This window comes from Neoarius graeffei, chromosome 2 (assembly GCF_027579695.1).
Source record: "Neoarius graeffei isolate fNeoGra1 chromosome 2, fNeoGra1.pri, whole genome shotgun sequence".
Taxonomy (NCBI): domain Eukaryota; kingdom Metazoa; phylum Chordata; class Actinopteri; order Siluriformes; family Ariidae; genus Neoarius; species Neoarius graeffei.
The window spans coordinates 17,720,504-17,739,038 of NC_083570.1; the positions used below are offsets into that span (position 1 = coordinate 17,720,504).

Consider the following 18,535-nt stretch of genomic DNA (forward strand, 5'->3'; position numbering starts at 1 on the left):
AATAACAACACATTTATTACTTTATATATTACATTTTTCATTTACTAGGAGACTGAAAATAGTCAATAAACATTGTGGCCATGCAGAAACCGGGGAGTTCAGTGAGTATTTATATAGCACATTGTTGATCATTATAGGTTGTTTTCAGTCACATGACTTTTGCTTGCAAGTTTATAAATGGCCCTTTTCCACTACCCTTTTTCAGCTCACTTCAGCTCGCTTCAGCTCACTTCAGCCCGACACGGCTCGCGTTTCGACTACCAAAAAACAGCACGACTCAGCTCGCTTCAGCCCTGCTTAGCCCCTAAAACTCGCACCGTTTTGGAGTGGGGCTGAAGCGAGCCAAAGCAAGCCGAGTGAGGCTGGGGGCGTGAGCAGACACTCCCCTGTGCACTGATCGGTGAGGAGGAGTGTCCTCACATGCCCACACACGCCCCGCGAGCACGCTGGGATCTGTAAACACCGTAAACCCGGAAGAAGGAGAATTACGAATTACGAGAATTTCTGAAGCCTTATGCGCCTCGCCTCATCTATACGCTCTTGCCAGTATCTGTTGGCGTTGTCGGTGACAACAAGCCACAGAACCAAGACCAGCAACACTAACGACTCCATGTCCTCCATGTTTATTGTTTACTATTCGGGTTGTGAGACTACCGCTTAAAAGATCACTGATGTCACTGTTTGCGCTGCTTAATGACATCACGTGACGTCCACCCACTTTCGCTAACTCCACCCAATGTGTCCACCCACTTCCAGCCAGCACGGTTCAGCACGGTTGTAGTCGAAATGCAACTCCAATAGCCTCACTCAGCTCGACTCAGCACGGCACGGCTCAGCCCGACTCACCCGCGTTTGTAGTGGAAAAGCGGCATTACAGTGAATGAAGTGGTGGTCAGGCAAACCAATTTCTGCAAAGAGCTAGCGAAACCGTCTCCAACAACCCCGATTCCAAAAAAGTTGGGACAAAGTACAAATTATAAATAAAAACGGAAAGCAATAATTTTCAAATCTCAAAAACTCATATTGTATTCACAATAGAACATAGACAACATATCAAATGTCGAAAGTGAGACATTTTGAAATTTCATGCCAAATATTGGCTCATTTGAAATTTCATGACAGCAACACATCTCAAAAAAGTTGGGACAGGGGCAATAAGAAGCTGGAAAAGTTAAAGGTACAGAAAAGGAACAGCTGGAGGACCAAACTGCAACTCATTAGGTCAATTGGCAATAGGTCATTAACATGACTGGGTATAAAAAGAGCATCTTGGAGTGTCAGCGGCTCTCAGAAGAAAAGATGGGAAGAGGATCACCAATCCCCCTAATTCTGCGCCGACAAATAGTGGAGCAATATCAGAAAGGAGTTCGACAGTGTAAAATTGCAAAGAGTTTGAACATATCATCATCTACAGTGCATAATATCATCAAAAGATTCAGAGAATCTGGAAGAATCTCTGTGCGTAAGGGTCAAGGCCGGAAAACCATACTGGGTGCCCGTGATCTTCGGGCCCTTAGACGGCGCTGCATCACATACAGGCATGCTTCTGTATTGGAAATCACAAAATGGGCTCAGGAATATTTCCAGAGAACATTATCTGTGAACACAATTCACCGTGCCATCCACCGTTGCCAGCTAAAACTCTATAGTTCAAAGAAGAAGCCGTATCTAAACAAGATCCAGAAGCGCAGACATCTTCTCTGGGCCAAGGCTCATTTACAATGGACTGCGGCAAAGTGGAAAACTGTTCTGTGGTCAGACGAATCAAAATTTGAAGTTCTTTATGGAAATCAGGGACGCCGTGTCATTCGGACTAAAGAGGAGAAGGACGACCCAAGTTGTTATCAGCGCTCAGTTCAGAAGCCTGCATCTCTGATGGTATGGGGTTGCATTAGTGCGTGTGGCATGGGCAGCTTACACATCTGGAAAGACACCATCAATGCTGAAAGGTATATCCAGGTTCTAGAGCAACATATGCTCCCATCCAGACGACGTCTCTTTCAGGGAAGAACTTGCCTTTTCCAACATGACAATGCCAAACCACATACTGCATCAATTACAACATCATGGATGCATAGAAGAAGGGTCCGGGTACTGAACTGGCCAGCCTGCAGTCCAGATCTTTCACCCATAGAAAACATTTGGCGCATCATAAAACGGAAGATACGACAAAAAAAACCTAAGACAGTTGAGCAACTAGAATCCTACATTAGACAAGAATGGGTTAACATTCCTATCCCTAAACTTGAGCAACTTGTCTCCTCAGTCCCCAAACGTTTACAGACTGTTGTAAAGAGAAAAGGGGATGTCTCACAGTGGTAAACATGGCCTTGTCCCAACTTTTTTGAGATGTGTTGTGGTCATGAAATTTAAAAATCACCTAATTTTTCTCTTTAAATGATACATTTTCTCAGTTTAAACATTTGATATGTCATCTATGTTCTATTCTGAATAAAATATGGAATTTTGAAACTTCCGCATCATTGCATTCCGTTTTTATTTACAATTTGTACTTTGTCCCAACTTTTTTCGAATCAGGGTTGTATTTTTGCAGTTTAGAGGCCAATGCACAGTTTAAGATACCTTCAGAAAGTTGCTCTTTGCAATGGGATAGATCCTGACACATTATCAAAGAAGGATTTTTCCTACAAGTTGGAAAATTATCCATCCATTGAGTTCCCAACATGTCAGACTACCTGGTGCTGCAGACATCATTCTACATGGACAAACAGATGAAAACCTGGAAGAGCATTGAGACTTTTTTTTTTTAAATATGTGGCTGGGTTAAAGATATAGACACTACAAAATAAATCCTATATTACAGGGGTTCTCAGCCTTTTCTACTTTAAGGCCCACCTATTTATACTTGTAACGAGTCAGGGCCTATTATAAAAGATCCCCAATTATTTTGGCTCATCTATTCTATTAGAATCTAATAATCTATTGTAAAGTGTATTAATGGAAGACAACATCACTCCCTGTTACAGATGGGAGCCCAGGAATTAAATAAATGTGATAAAAACAAATTGTTTTTAATTGCAGGTATTGTATTTAAAACTGTATGGATGTGCCAGAAGGCAAACCATGCATGCAGGGCATTCTCAGTCAAAAGCGATTAATGATCCAAAAGTGGAGTCTGGTCCATTAACACAAGAACTTATTACCATGTTTGTGTTCAGCAAACAAGCAAGTTATTAAGACCAAGAAGTATACTTAAAGTAGTTCTAGAATTTTAGAACCCACTATTGATGAAAATGTAGTATAAGGGTATATATTCAATGTATGCAAATTAAAAATAAAAAATTTCCCCATCAAAGGGGTGTATTTGAGCGACAAAACCGAGCTTTTGGGAAGCATTTCCTGGAAATCCCAGTCGGGAGTCACGTGACCGATGACGTAGTAAATTGACCAGGATGGCAGCATCCAGTATAAACACAAGCGAAATGAGTGAATCAGACAGCGATTATTCAGACGAAATTGCATCTGAAGACAAAAGTGAATCATGTTCCAGTCGAGGTGAGTCAATGCACATTTTTTTCTACTAAATCAGAGGTCTGGGCCGAAATGTGCGTCGTGATCGGCAGTATATTTGGGGCGAACCGATGGCGTTCAAGTGGCCTTTCCAACAACACGGAAATGACTGCAGCTGTCAAAGTCTGCTTTGTGTGCGTTCGGAGCTTGGGGAGAAGAAAAATGCGGGCCTGAATGGGGACAGTCATGGCTGTATCGTAGAAGTGCAAAGCAGGAACTCGTCCAGGGATCGTCTAGTTCTTGTTTAGTTAAAGAACCCTTTAATTGTCCTAAAGGTTCGGGAAGCTCGTTCATAGCACGCCTCAAGATTCTCCCATGGACTATAAAAACCACTTTTCCTTTTACACTCACCAGCATAAATATGTGCACTAGCCTTCAACTAGTACCAGTCTGCCCTCGTCCGCTTTACTTGCCGGTTCCACTCAGCGAGATCGTATCCATTATTCTTATCAGGATCAGGGAACTGATGCAGAGATACTCCGTCTTTGTTGGTTTTAGAACAGCTGTACGCGACACACTTTTTTACCATTCTTTAAATTCGTTTCTTAAGACAAGGATTTTTTAAGATGTTACCTGGCCAGCGGGAGTTTTCCCGGTGGGCCGGTGGTTCAGTGTGGGCCGGTGGAGAAAAAAAAAAAGCAGTTTTTCTTTAAGAAACTGTTAACATTGCTTATCATATTAAAGGCCAGCGCGCAACTGTAATAAGCAATGTTAACTGTAATAAGCAATGTTAACAGTTTCTTAAAGAAACTGTTAACATTGCTTATCATATTAAAGGCCAGCGCGCAACTGTAATAAGCAATGTTAACAGTTTCTTAAAGAAACTGTTAACATTGCTTATCATATTAAAGGCCAGCGCGCAACTGTTTTTTTTTTTTCTCCGCCGGCCCACACTGAACCACCGGCCCACCGGGAAAACTCCCGCTACTCCCGATGGCCAGTCCGTGTGTGCCTTGACAGTTTCGGCGATAAACTTCCGCCTTCTTCAAAACAGTCACCAGATGTCGAGTGGTGACGTGCCTTATCAGCTGATGTTACTCTAAGGAGGCGTGAACGTCCCGCCCAATTTGACAGGTAGTTCACGCCTCCTGCTGGAGGAGTGAACTACCTGTCAAATTGGGCGGGACGTTCACGCCTCCTTAGAGTAACATCAGCTGATAAGGCACGTCACCACTCGACATCTGGTGACTGTTTTGAAGAAGGCGGAAGTTTATCGCCGAAACTGTCAAGGTAACATCTTTAAAAAATCCTTGTCTTAAGAAACGAATTTAAAGAATAGTTTCAATAGGTAGACATAATGAACTTTCACTACACACTTTTTTACCATCGTATACAGTGGAAATAATCCGTAGATCCGCGAATTGTCACTCACAGTCACAGTACGTACAGGCAGTGAGCTGTCTAGCTTGTCAATTTACTACGTCATCGGTCACGTGATCGCGGCACGATGTTTTGCTCGTGGGCTATCGCAGAAAATCCTCTATAAAATCATAACGGATAAACATTTTTTAGTGATTTTTTTTTTGTAATATACTACAAATATTAGTATTCATCGTTACATGCAAAGGCGATTTTCAAATTCTAGAACTACTTTAAAAGAAGTGGATATAGAAACCACTCAACGGGATTAGATCCTTACACACTAACAAAGAAGGATTTTTCCTCATCTCATTCATCTCATTATCTCTAGCCGCTTTATCCTGTTCAACAGGGTCGCAGGCAAGCTGGCGCCTATCCCAGCTGACTACGGGCGAAAGGCGGGGTACACCCTGGACAAGTCGCCAGGTCATCACAGGGCTGACACATGGACACAGACAACCATTCACACTCACATTCACACCTACGGTCAATTTAGAGTCACCAGTTAACCTAACCTGCATGTCTTTGGACTGTGGGGGAAACCGGAGCACCCGGAGGAAACCCACGCGGACACGGGGAGAACATGCAAACTCCACACAGAAAGGCCCTCGCCGGCCACGGGGCTCGAACCCGGACCTTCTTGCTGTGAGGTGACAGCGCTAACCACTACACTACCGTGCCGCCCCTAGGATTTTTCCTACGAAAGAAAAATTTGCCACCTAAATTTGATATTAGTAGAATAAATTTTGTTCCTATTGTAGCTGCAACTAAATACAAAGACAATAGCTGTGCGTCGTATTAATTAACTTAATGTGAAGATAATTAACAGATAATCAACAGATTTAAGGGTTTTTGTAAGGTTGTGTTTTAGTCTTTTGTATTTGTAATTATTTGTATCTGTACATGCATGACCCCACCAGCTCTACTGATCAACTTATTGTGTTTAAATAAAGTCATTCATTCAGTATGAGTTGGAAAATTATCCATCCGTTGATTTCCCCGACGTCTCAAACTACTACTGCTGCTGCAGCCATCGTTCTACATGGACACACAGATAAAAACCTGGAAGAGCATGGAGGAGTGCAACTTTTTATATGTGGCTAGGTTAAAGATCTGGGGATCAGGACACTACAGGATAAATCCTGTATCGTAAACAAACCACAGCTGCTCGATTCTCAATCCTCCCTGCTCTTCTCTTCCAGCAGGCATCACAGATCCATATAATTTACCCACAAACGTATTTATTTATTTATTTATTTATTTATTCAGCCCACTGCTCTCTCTCTCTCTCTCTCTCTCACACACACACACAGGTGAAATGTAGAGGAGGAATGTGACAAAATAAAGGCTTGTTCTTCTTAATTTACTCACAAATGTATTTAGTCCACTTGAAAAGTGTTCGGCAAGACAGCTACCAGATTTGGGACCCTACGACATCCTGAACTACTTAGTATTTGGCTTCAAACTTGAAAAAGTAATTGCGGCCCACTAGATGGCGCTTCACGGCCAATGGCCCAGTGGTTGAGAAATACTGCTGTATCATTTATCTCCGGGTCAGTAGGCATTTTTGTGCTTTTTGTACATGTCTTTGTGATGGTTGCTAGCACACAAGTTTTTTCAAATGACTCCTGGCTTAGTGCTGTGTCCATTGCCTTCGATCTCAGCTCATACAGCTCACTATTCAGTCTCTTGAACTCCTCTTCCATACATGTGAGAATGTTGTTTGTAAGATCTGTCTCACATGTTCCATCATGCCCTGCACTGTCAGACTCCTCCTGGATTCCTTGTAGTTCTGGCATTTCGATTCTCATTAGTTTATGAAACTCAAGCACAGCCTCAGCACCCTCAGAACGTTTGCGCTTTTCTTTCTCATGATTTTGCTCATCTTTGCGTTCTTTCCTCTCCTCTGATTGCTCTTTCACTTTATCATGTCCCAAGTTTAGCGTAGGAGCCCAATCTCCCTCATCATTATCATCATCATCATCGTCCTTGTAAAGATTGCTAGGACATCCTGATAAATAAAGTGAAAAGATACATGTTAGTTTACAATATGGCGACCATTATCCAAAAGTAAACAAAAACACATCTGAGGACTTTAAATATCTCCTGAACTTCAAAATATCGCAAAATAATGGAAAATGGTGAGAAAAGTGATTTGTGAAGTGATAACTTTCACGAAGTGATAACTGCAAACTGGAGCGTTCTTCGACTCGGCTCCCTTTGATCACAGCGAAAGGTTCAAAAGCCACCTTTCTCATCATCTTTTGGTAAAATCCTTTGCTGTTTCACCCTTTATCACTTCACAGGGAACCCGGAAGAAACTTTTATCAGTTTCGCAATTTGTTCGATTCGAACAGCCGAAAACGATGCGTTTTAATGACTAGCAAGGCACTCCAGCGATAGTAACACTTTGTGAACAGTGAACTTGGCTGAGCACCACTTCATGTCTTGCATGTGTTGTAGTCAAGTCACTAAACCTCGAGTTCGAGTCCAGTCTTGAGTCCCCAGTGTTCAAGGCCGAGTCAAGTCAAAGTCATTAAAGAAAATTTCGAGTTAAGTCCGAATCTAGTCCACTACTGATCCGAGTTGAGTCCAACATGGCAAATAACATGAGAGAGGGTTAACACTAGCTAGTTCATCACTCAGCAAGCAAGCCCTGCTATCAACAGAGCAATGAACATAGCATGTCACTTCCTTCTCTGGGTGGAGTCTTACCAAATGGTGATGGAAGTTCGAGGTTGTCCCCGTCGTCTCCTCGATAGTTCTTCTACATATGGAACACATAGCAGTGCATTTTTTCCCACTGCACGAGAAGTCTGTATAAGCAAAGCGGACAATCCTAGGGGCGTTCTCTCCAGGCATTTTAGCGCCATTAACGTTAGTTTGTTCCTGAACATGACGTATGAGCAGGTGAATGTGCATTCTCTTGCATAAAATTAGTACAAAAATTAATGTAGATATAAATATAAATATCTTATGCCAAGTTTTTATGGCATGCTACAAAAATAAAGAAAAAATCCGAGTCCTCGTCTCCAATTTACGAGTCCTAATGCAGTTAGTCATCAGCGCTCAAGTCTTAGTCAAGTCATGAGTCCTTAAAATGAGGGCACGAGTCCTGGACTCGAGTACTACAAGCCTGGGTGGATGTGACATCACGTGCAACCCAGCAATAGGATCAACTGGTCTCTACAAAAAGCCCCAGTACTGATTTTCATTATACCACAGCGCTGTTGAATGGTTAAATCTGATTGGCGAGAAAGTGTTGATTAATTTTCTTTTAAACAGCAGCTATGATTGTAGTTCTGTAATTCATCTTTTGTCTTATTAACTTCCAGAAAAATATATTTAGCACTGCTATAATGGAAATCATAAGTCTTGCAGACATTTTATGACGATAAGTGGATAAAAAGTGTGCTGTTTCATACTTGATATAATAAAAAAATTTAATCCTTTGAAGGTTGCCATGGTTTAAGACCATATTACAATATGAAATTGACTTATTGAAAGAAAATTTTTATTTCCTTTTTTAGTACCCTTCTGTAAACACTGTGCATATCCATCTACAGCTGCGCACTCTGCCATCCCCTCTCAATACTGATCTACAGTAAATTCAGTGACTTGATCCAAATCAGAGTATGGATGAAGGCAAAATCCTGCACCTTTAATAAACTGCAAGCTTGCTCTGTCTATTTCTTCCTGTTTCTGTCCTGTTCAGGCGGCTCTGAGATGGAGTACCTGGACTATTATAAGCCGGTGGTATGGTTTTGGATTCTGGTGGGACTGGCGTACTTTGCCGCGGTGCTCAGCATGATCGGAGACTGGTTCCGGGCCATCTCAAAGAAAACGAAAGAGGAGGTAAAGCTCAGTGGAAACAGTAAAAGTAAACTGAAAGAAGTATGAATTGAATAAAAGAGTCATAGGCAGTGTGAATCAAATTCATGAGTCACTGACAGGTTTCCTCCGGGTGCTCCGGTTTCCTCCCACAGTTCAAAGATATATAGATTAGGTCAACTGGCTACTCTAAATTACCCGTAGATGTGAATGTGAGTGTAAATGGTTGTTCATTAATCTCTGTGTTACTCCTATGATAGATCGGTGACCTGCCCAGTGTGATACCTGTCTCTCGCCCAAAATCAGCTGGGTTTAGCTCCAGCTTCCCAGTGACCCTGAAGGATGAGCAGTATAGATATTGGATGGATGGATGCACATTGCAGTGTGAATTGAATAAATAAGTCACAGATAATGTGAACCAAATAAATTAGTCATGAACAGAGAGTGAGAATCAAATAAATGAGTTGCAGGCAGTGTGAATAGAATATGAGTCATGGGTGGTGTGAGTTATATAAAGGAGGCACAGGCAATATAAATCAAATTAAACAGTCATGGAGAGTGTGAATTAAATAATTGAGTCACAGGAGGTGTGTATTGAATTAATGAGTTGCAAGATAATGTGACTTAAATAAGTGAGTTGCAGGCAGTATGATTCAAATAAGTGAGTCGGAGTGATGTGAATCAAATAAATGAGTCACAGAAAATGTGAATCAACGAAATGAGTCACGGGCAGTGTAAATTGAATAAATGTGTCACGGGTTGTGTGAATCAAATAAATGTGTCATGGGCAGTGTAAATTGAATAAATGAGTCACCGGCTGCGTGAATCAAATAAATGAGTCACGGGCACTGTGAATTGAATAAATGACTCACGAGTTGTGTGAATCAAATAAAAGTCACGGGCAATGTGAATTGAACAAATGAGTCACAGGCAGTGTGAGTCAAATAAATTGAGTCATGGGCAGTGTGAATCGAATAAATGAGTCACTGGCTGTGTGAATCAAATAAATGAGTCACGGGCTGTGTGAAACAAATAAATGAGTCACAGGCTGCGTGAATCGAATAAATGAGTCACGGGCTGCTTGAATCGAATAAATGAGTCACAGGCTGTGTGAATCAAACAAATAAGTCACGGGCTGCGTGAATTGAATAAATGAGTCATGGGCTGTGGGAATTGAATAAATGAGTCACAGGCTGCATGAATCGAATAAATGAGTCACCGGCAGTGTGAATCAAATAAATGAGTCATGAGCTGTGTGACTCAAATAAGTGAGTAAAGGGTAGTGTGAATTGAATAAACAAGTCACAGTCTATGTGAATCAAATAAATGAGTCAAGGGCAGTGTGCATTGAATAAATGAGTCACGGGCAGTGTGACTTGAATAAATGAGTCACAGGCAGTCTGAATCAAATAAATGAGTCACCAGCAGTGTGAATCGAATAAATGAGTCACGGGTAGTGTAAATTTAATAAATGAGTCACGAGCTGTGTGAATCCAATAAACGAGTCACCGGCAGTATGACTCAAATAAATGTGCCATGAGCTGTGTGACTCAGATAAATGAGTAAAGGGCAGTGTGAACTGAATAAATGAGTCACAGGCTATGTGAATTGAATAAATGAGTCACAGGCTGTGTGAATTGAATAAATGAGTCACGGGCAGTGTGAATCAAATAAATTAGTCACGGGCAGTGTGAATTGAATAAATTAGTCATGGCCAGTGTACACTCAATAAATGAGTCACAAGCTGTGTGAATCCAATAAATGAGTCACCGGCAGTATGAATCAAATAATTGAGTCATGAGCTGTGTGAATCAAATAAATGAGTGAAGGGCAGTGTGAATTGAATAAATGAGTCACAGGCTGTGTGAATCAAATAAATTAGTCACGGGCAGTGTGAATTGAATAAATTAGTCATGGGCAGTGTACATTGAATAAATGAGTCACGAGCTGTGTGAATCCAATAAACAAGTCACCGGCAGTGTGAATCAAATAATTGAGTCATGAGCTGTGTGAATCAAATAAATGAATGAAGGGCAGTGTGAATTGAATAAATGAGTCACACGCTGTGTGAATCAAATAAATGAGTCACTGGCAGTGTACATTGAATAAATGAGTCACGAGCTGTGTGAATCCAATAAACGAGTCACCGGCAGTGTGAATCAAATAATTGAGTCATGAGCTGTGTGAATCAAATAAATGAGTGAAGGGCAGTGTGAATTGAATAAATGAGTCACATGCTGTGTGAATCAAATAAATGAGTCACTGGCAGTGTGAATTGAATAAATGAGTCACGGGCAGTGTGAATCGAATAAATGAGTCATGAGCTGTGTGAATTGAATAAATGAGTCACAGGCAGTGTGAATCGAATAAATGAGTCACAGGCAGTGTGAATCCAATAAACGAGTCACCGGCAGTGTGAATCAAATAATTGAGTCATGAGCTGTGTGAATCAAATAAATGAGTGAAGGGCAGTGTGAATTGAATAAATTAGTCACTGGCAGTGTGAATCGAATAAGTGAGTCAGGAGCTGTGTGAATTGAATAAGTGAGTCACTGGCAGTGTGAATCGAATAAATGAGTCACGGGCAGTGTGAATCTAATAAATGAGTCACGAGCTGTGTGAATCGAATAAATGAGTCATGAACTGTATGAATTGAATAAGTGAGTCAAGGGCAGTGTGAATTGAATAAATGAGTCATAAGCAGTGTGAATTATTTAAATGATTAATGCACAATGTGAGTAGAAAAGCCTAAAATGCACAATGCATAAAGATTATGTCTCTACTTAGAAAATAACTGATTTTTGACATTTTTGTAAAATGTGTTTGAAGGAGTCTTCCACAACACTCAATGCCAAATGTACACTGCTTCTGGGTTCTGCGTGAAGCATGAAGGTAAATGAAGTAAACCGATGAAAACCAATGTCACGGCTTTCAAATGTCCTTCAAGCAGTGTTACAGTGCAGATTAAAAAAAAATGTTTTCTGTTATATGAGATATGGAGAAATAGTGTCTGATTCCATTGTGTCCGAAACAAAAAGTCACGTGTTATTAGGGGTTAAATTTTTAATTGATCATGTTGCCAAGGTACCAGGTCATATCATAGGAAGTGCAGATCAACAAAATATGATTCTGATGTAGGAGGTGTGGAGTAATAAAAGTTTAAAAAAAAAACAGAAGCTAGCCAGTCGTGATGGATCATTTGGGATTAAAGCTGTTAGCTGCTCAAATAGCCAAGTAACCCCCAGTTGTCATCACACCTGTTGTTGGTTTCCTAGCAACCACCTTTTCCTCTTGTTTTTTAAAGATTTATTATATGCGATAAGAGAGTGAGACTCACGTGGACTGTCGAGAAGGTAGACCACATGGTCATGCACATAGACATGCACACACATGGCAGACATAAGTAGAGCTCTTTTCAGTTTCACATTATTATCATTCATTGTGGCTTAAGTATTTTAAATTGTGCACACTTGTGTAGTCTGAGGTGGAAAGAAAGAAAGAAAGAAAGAAAGAAAGAAAGAAAGAAAGAAAGAAAGAAAGAAAGAAAGATTTGTGATCCCACTTCATTAGTGCAGAAAGCATCGAAAGTATTCACTTCATGTACGAGTCCAAAGCTTCCTTTTATTTATTTATACTGATTATATTCTGTAGTCTCAAGCCCACACGATCAGTTCACTTCAAAAGGGTTGTATTTCTGTACTTAACCTTTTCCTTTAACTTTCTGTCTCTCTCCAGTTTTAGTGCGTGTCCATCCTTTTTTTTTGTCCACTTAATGCCATTGCAGTTGTCTGCTTTTAGCATTTATTCACTCACTCATTAATTTGTTCCCTGTGATTTGGTACTGTGCGCAGTCCATTATAACAGACTGTTATAGTAATCAGTGAAAGTGTAATGATGCAAATCAGTTACCGAATTCCTACTCATATTTACCACTGTTGAATTCTCAAATCTGAGTGGTCAGAAGGTGGTGATTAATCTTCTGTAACTGCATCAGTTCCAGGTGTAGTTCAGTTCACAGGTTTAGATTAATGCACTCGTTCTAATACTTTGTTTCTATAGTAACCACTTAACAGCACAGGGACTTGTATGGTGGATGGTATATGGTATCTTGCAAAAGTATTCATCCCCCTTAGTGTTTGTCCTGTTTTGTCACATTACAAGCTGGAATTAAAATGGATTTTTGGGTTGTTAGCACCATTTGATTTACACAACATGCCTACCACTTTAAAGGTGCACATTGTTGTTTTATTATGACACAAACAATAATTGAGATGAAAAAACAGAAATCTGAAGTGTGCATAGGTATTCACCCCCCAAAGTCAATACTTTGTTGAGTCACCTTTTGCTACAATTACAGCTGCAAGTCTCTTGGGGTATGTCTTTATTAGCTTAGCATGTCTAACCACTGGGATTTTTGCCCATTCCTCAAGGCAAAACTCTTCCAACTCCTTCAAGTTAGATGGATTGCGTTGGTGTACAGCAATCTTCAAGTTATGCCACAGATGCTCAGGTGGATTGAGGTCTGGGCTTTGATAAGACCATTCCAAGACATTTAAATGTTTCCCTTTAAACCACTCCAGTGTAGCTTTAGCAGTATGTTTAGGGTCATTGTCCTGCTGGAATGTGAACCTTCATCCCAATCTCAAACCTCTGGCTGACTCAACCAGGTTTTCCTCCAGAATTACCCTGTATTTAGTGCCATCCATATTTCTTCAGTCCTGACCAGCTTTTCTGTCCCTGCAGGTGAAAAATATCCCCACAGCATGATGCTGCCACCACCATGCTTCACTGTAGGAATGGTGTTCTCAGGGTGTTGGGTTTGTACCACACATGGCATTTCCCATGATGGCCAGAAAGATCAATTTTAGTCTCATTTGACCAGAGAATCTTCTTCCATGTGTTTAGGGAGTCTGCCACATGCTGTTGGGCAAACTCCCAACATGTTTTCTTCAGCAATTACTTTTTTCTAGCCACTCTTCCATAAAACCCCGCTCTATGGCGTGTATGGACAGATACTCCCATCTCCACTGTGGATCTTTACAGCTCCTTCAGTATTATCTATGGTGTCTTTGTTGCATCTCTGATTAATGCCCTCCTTGTCCGGTCTATGAGTTTTGGTGGGCGTGGCCTTCTCTTGTCAGGTTTGTAGAGGTGCCATATTCTTTCCATTTTGCTATAATGGATTTAATGGTGCTCCGTAGGATATTCAAAGTTTGGGATATTTATTATAACACAACCCTGATCCATACTTCTTCACAACTTTGTCTCTGACCTGTTTGGAGGCTCCTTGGTTTTCATGTTGCTTGCTTAGTAGTGTTGCAGAGTCAGGGTCCTTCCAGAACAGGCTGATTTATACAGACATCATGTGACACTTTGATTGCACAGAGGTGGATCTTAATCAACTAATTATGTGAATTATGAAGTGAATTGGTTGAATCAGCTCTTATTTAGGGGTTTCATACAAAAGGGGGTGAATACCTATGCACACTCCAGATTTCTGTTTTTTCATCTTAATTATTGTCCGTGTCACAATAAAACAACAATTTGCACCTTTAAAGTGGTAGGCATGTTGTGTAAATCAAATGGTGCTAACCCTCCAAAAATCCATTTTAACTCCAGCTTGTAATGCGACAAGACAGGACAAACACCAAGGGGGATGAATACTTTTGCAAGACCCTACATAATCAAAGGATAATAATAATAATAATAATAATAATAATAATAGGAGGGTCATTCCATGCCAAATCAACAAATATCTGACAAATTTATGCTCGACCATCTCAGATTTCAATGAAATTCGGAGGGCTCAGAGATACTATTAAAAGAAGTTAAGCCCCAAAATTTGAGCTTCCTATCTCCAACGGTTTCAGAGATACAGGCATTTGAATTTTTCGATTTTTTTGCATTTTGCTCAAAACATACATATTTCAAAGTGTAATATAATCTGAAATTTGCTCCAAACTATACTGAGAGAGTGTATTTAACTTACAATTTCTGTTGTATGTTAGTTTATGGCAGTCAGAATCTTTCTTTAGTCCAATTCCTATAGAACAGGGAGGAAGTTCAGCCATTTCTAGATGTCTAAGAACAAACTCATTTATACTGATCTCAAATTGAAAGCAACTACAATTAAATTCCCTAGTCAACTATTCAAAATATCCAATCCTTGCAAAGAAACACATTCAGTTAATAACATTGGTAAATTTCCTCAGTGCTCTGTATTACAATGTATTTAATATAATCCAAGCAATATAATGTTATCTGAACAAGTATGCAGTTTACAGACTCTAAAACTATAAGATATGAGCCACCTGTTCTGGTATCAAAGGTCACCTATTGTGCTGTGTTGATATTGATAAGGCTGGCTGTTGACTGGTACACAATAGCTGGTCATTGATTGCTAATGTTACACAGTCTTCGATTAAAATCAATTTACAAATAATTAATACTGAGCATTAATTGAAATTTTATTTAAAATTGAGGAAGAAACATGTCTCCTAACCTACTTGAGCCTTATTGAAGCATTTATTAACCCTCAAATATCAGTTATATGAAAATATATCAAAAATTTGAATTTGGTGAAAATGGATTTTTTAAACCCCTGTAGTTTAAAAATACTTGAGAGACACAGAACAAAAATTTGGAAATATAAAATATGGGTCTTGGGGATTACTGAAAAAAATTTACAAGTTCCTAACTGCTATCCCACATTGGATTTCTTGCTACTGAAAATGGCATGTTTTAGAAATCGGCGAATTTCAAAACCCTATTACAGACAAACTAGGAATAGTGGAGACTTGGTAAAACTGAAATTGGTAGATATTTCTGTGTAGATTTGAATAACATTCTTAGTTTAAGCATTACTGCCACAGGCAAGCTTCCAGAATGAGTTAAAAATGCAAAAAATGCAAATTTGTCTTTTTAATTTCCTTGTTAAAATCACCATCTAATATACAATGACCATTGAAATTCTGAGTTGAAGCTTGTAGTACAAGACACTGAGTCTCTCTGTGCAAAATTTTAGGTTTCTATCTTGCATAATAAAGATTATATTACACTTTGAAATATGCATGTTTTGAGCAAAAAACAAAAAAATCGAAAAATTCAAATGCCTGTATCTCTGAAACCGTTGGTGATTGGAAGCTCAAGTTTTAGGGATTAACTTCTTTTAATAGTATCTCTGAGCCCTCCAAATTTCATTGAAATCTGAGATGGTCGAGCATAACCTCTTGTTGATTTGGCATGGAATGACCCAGGAGTCTCCAGGCTCTCAGCAAGTTTTCCGACATGGGGAAATCTTCAGGAGTTGACACTTTGCATTTTCTTGGTAATATGAGAAGCTGCATTTCTTTGTCTGATTAACTTCAAAGAGACTGTTGAGGAGATTAGTGTTTACAGCTACGATACAGTAACGGATTCTAGAAACTTATTCCACAGTGTAACTAGAAATGGTTAAAAAGCAAACTTATGTTATTCCTTACAAATGAAATACATGACTACTTCATGAAATATTGTTCATGCTTTCCTGGCTAGATATAAATATTTCTGTCTCTCACTCAGGTGGGCGAGTTTCGAGCACACGCCGCCGAGTGGACGGCCAACGTTTCAGCCGAATTCAAAGAGACCCGTCGCCGCCTCAGCGTTGACATTTACGACAAGTTCCAGCGTGCTGCTTCCATCAAGCGCAAACTCTCGGCTGAGCTTGGCCTTAACAATGCGCCAATCGGCCAGGAGATGACACCAGGCAAGCGGGCACTCTCTGTCAACTTGGGAGATGACAGAGAGACGTATCCAGCCTTCACACTAGCACGCAATGGTAGCCTGTTCCTCAACGGCCTCAGCCCAGAGTACGCCGACCGGCGTGACATCGCCGTAATAGAACATCTGAAATGAGAACTGGGGGAGAGAGAAAGACAGATGGAAAGAACTATAAAAGGGGAATGGAGGAAAAGCTGAGAGACCCGAGTGAAGAAGGAAAGGAGTGAGGGTGCCATGTTTCACAGGATTACAGGATAAGAACTTCTGCACTCTTACCTGATCGATATATCTTCATCCCTGACTTTTTGCTAATGCAGAAACTGATGCTTGACTGTTCACAGGATTAATCCTCCTGCACATGTACCCTTGACTCCAGCCCTCTGTATGAGGAGCTCACCAACGAGCACACAAGCCTCCGACCAATGAAGATGTTCTTCACTACACCACTGTGTATCATCAGCGATGAACTAGCTGTGTCTTTTCTACTCACTCCTGTTAAAAAAGTAGACTTTTTATATTCTTTCTTCAAAAAAAACTGATGAGAAAACTTTCTGGAATGTGTCTCCATGGTTCTCAAAGACCAAACTGGTTTTTGTTAATGCCGCGAGCTGTTTTAGCCATTTCAAGCAAAGAATGTCCATGTCCAACGTCTTTTAGCACTGCAGTTCATTTTAGTGCCTTAATGACTACAGAACTCTTCAAAACTGCATGTGTTGATCTGTTTCTGGAATCTGCTGGAACCTAAAAGCAACCCACATGGGGTTTGAGACCTGAACAGGTAGGCAACCCGAGGGCTGCTGAGGTCTGCTGTTGCTATGGTGATCTGGGAAGAGGACACGAGCCTTTTGGCAAAAAAAAAAAAAAAAGACACACAAGGATTACCATGGTTACTGCAGCCAAGTGTAGTCTGACTCGCACACACTTCCCACTTCTTCACACAGACTACAATTACAAATCAGAGACGTGACTCGAGAGCAACACAGCAGCATTTCTGATGCAGATTGCTGTCGCCATCCCTCGCTACAGCTCATACACTTGAAAACATGTAATGAAATGAACACGGTGTTACATTTGCACATTTTAAAAAATCCCCACAATTCAAGTGGTATGAAGAAGGTTTGAGCGAAAGGTGACATTTGTGTAAAATGAATTACAAGCCCTATACACTAAAATATAAGCCTGGTCATATCAATGTGTGTGATAGTAAGAGCAATATTTATTTCCTGTCCATGGTCTTCGCTCTTGCAATTAGCTTGCTATCTATTACTTTTTCTGGCTAAACCAACAAAATTTGCTTCGACACAAAACAATCCTCAGCTAATTATCTCACCGAGAAGCTCAAATCGTCAGAAAAGTAATGGCTAAGAAAGAAAATGAGATGCAAGCTCTTAAAAACAGGGGCGGACAAGTGATTAGGTAGCCCACTGGGAAATTAAAATCTGTTCAGTCCGATGTTTTACTCAGTGGAAAAACACAAAACCTAAACCAAACAATGGTGAGTGGAATATAATAATGTATAACAAGCTTGCTCACTAGCTAAGTGTATTAGCATCCCATTCCTAAGGGAAACAAACAAAACTAGAACAGCACTCAGTAGAGTGCATAAATGCACCAAGCCATATATCCGGATTTGCGTCAAAATCGAATCAATTGCTCCTTGGCCCATGGCTCACCGTTCCTCCAAATTTCACCCAAATCCATTCAATACTTTTTGAGTTACATTGGGAACAGACAAAAAAAATGCTGAATCCGTATACATATTTGGATCCTGGATCCACATACATATCCGGATTTGTGTCAAAATCTATTCAATTGTTCCTTGACCCATGGCTCACCTTTCCACCAAATTTCATCAAAATCCATCCACTAATTTTTGAGTTACACTGGGAAAAGTTAATAAAAATCCTGGATCCACATACATATCCGGAGTTGCATCAAAATCGAATGAATTGTTCCTTGGCCCATGACTCACCTTTCCTCCAAATTTCATCTAAATCTGTTCACAACTTTTTGAGTTACGTTGGGAACAGACAAAAAAAAAAATGGTGGATCCACA

General features: G+C 40.2%; 1 protein-coding gene across 2 annotated transcripts in view; it reads left to right on the forward strand.

Annotated features, from left to right (window-relative positions):
- kcnk2b (potassium channel, subfamily K, member 2b) overlaps positions 1-16,827 on the forward strand; it is a 71,325-nt gene extending 54,498 nt beyond the window's left edge. For both annotated transcript variants that reach the window (XM_060906895.1, XM_060906901.1), the window contains 2 exons: positions 8,606-8,745; positions 16,282-16,827. In XM_060906895.1, the coding sequence (XP_060762878.1) occupies positions 8,606-8,745; positions 16,282-16,614 (473 nt within the window). In that variant the 3' untranslated portion in view covers positions 16,615-16,827. The remainder of the gene's footprint in view (positions 1-8,605; positions 8,746-16,281) is intronic.
- Positions 16,828-18,535: the final 1,708 nt, after the last annotated feature.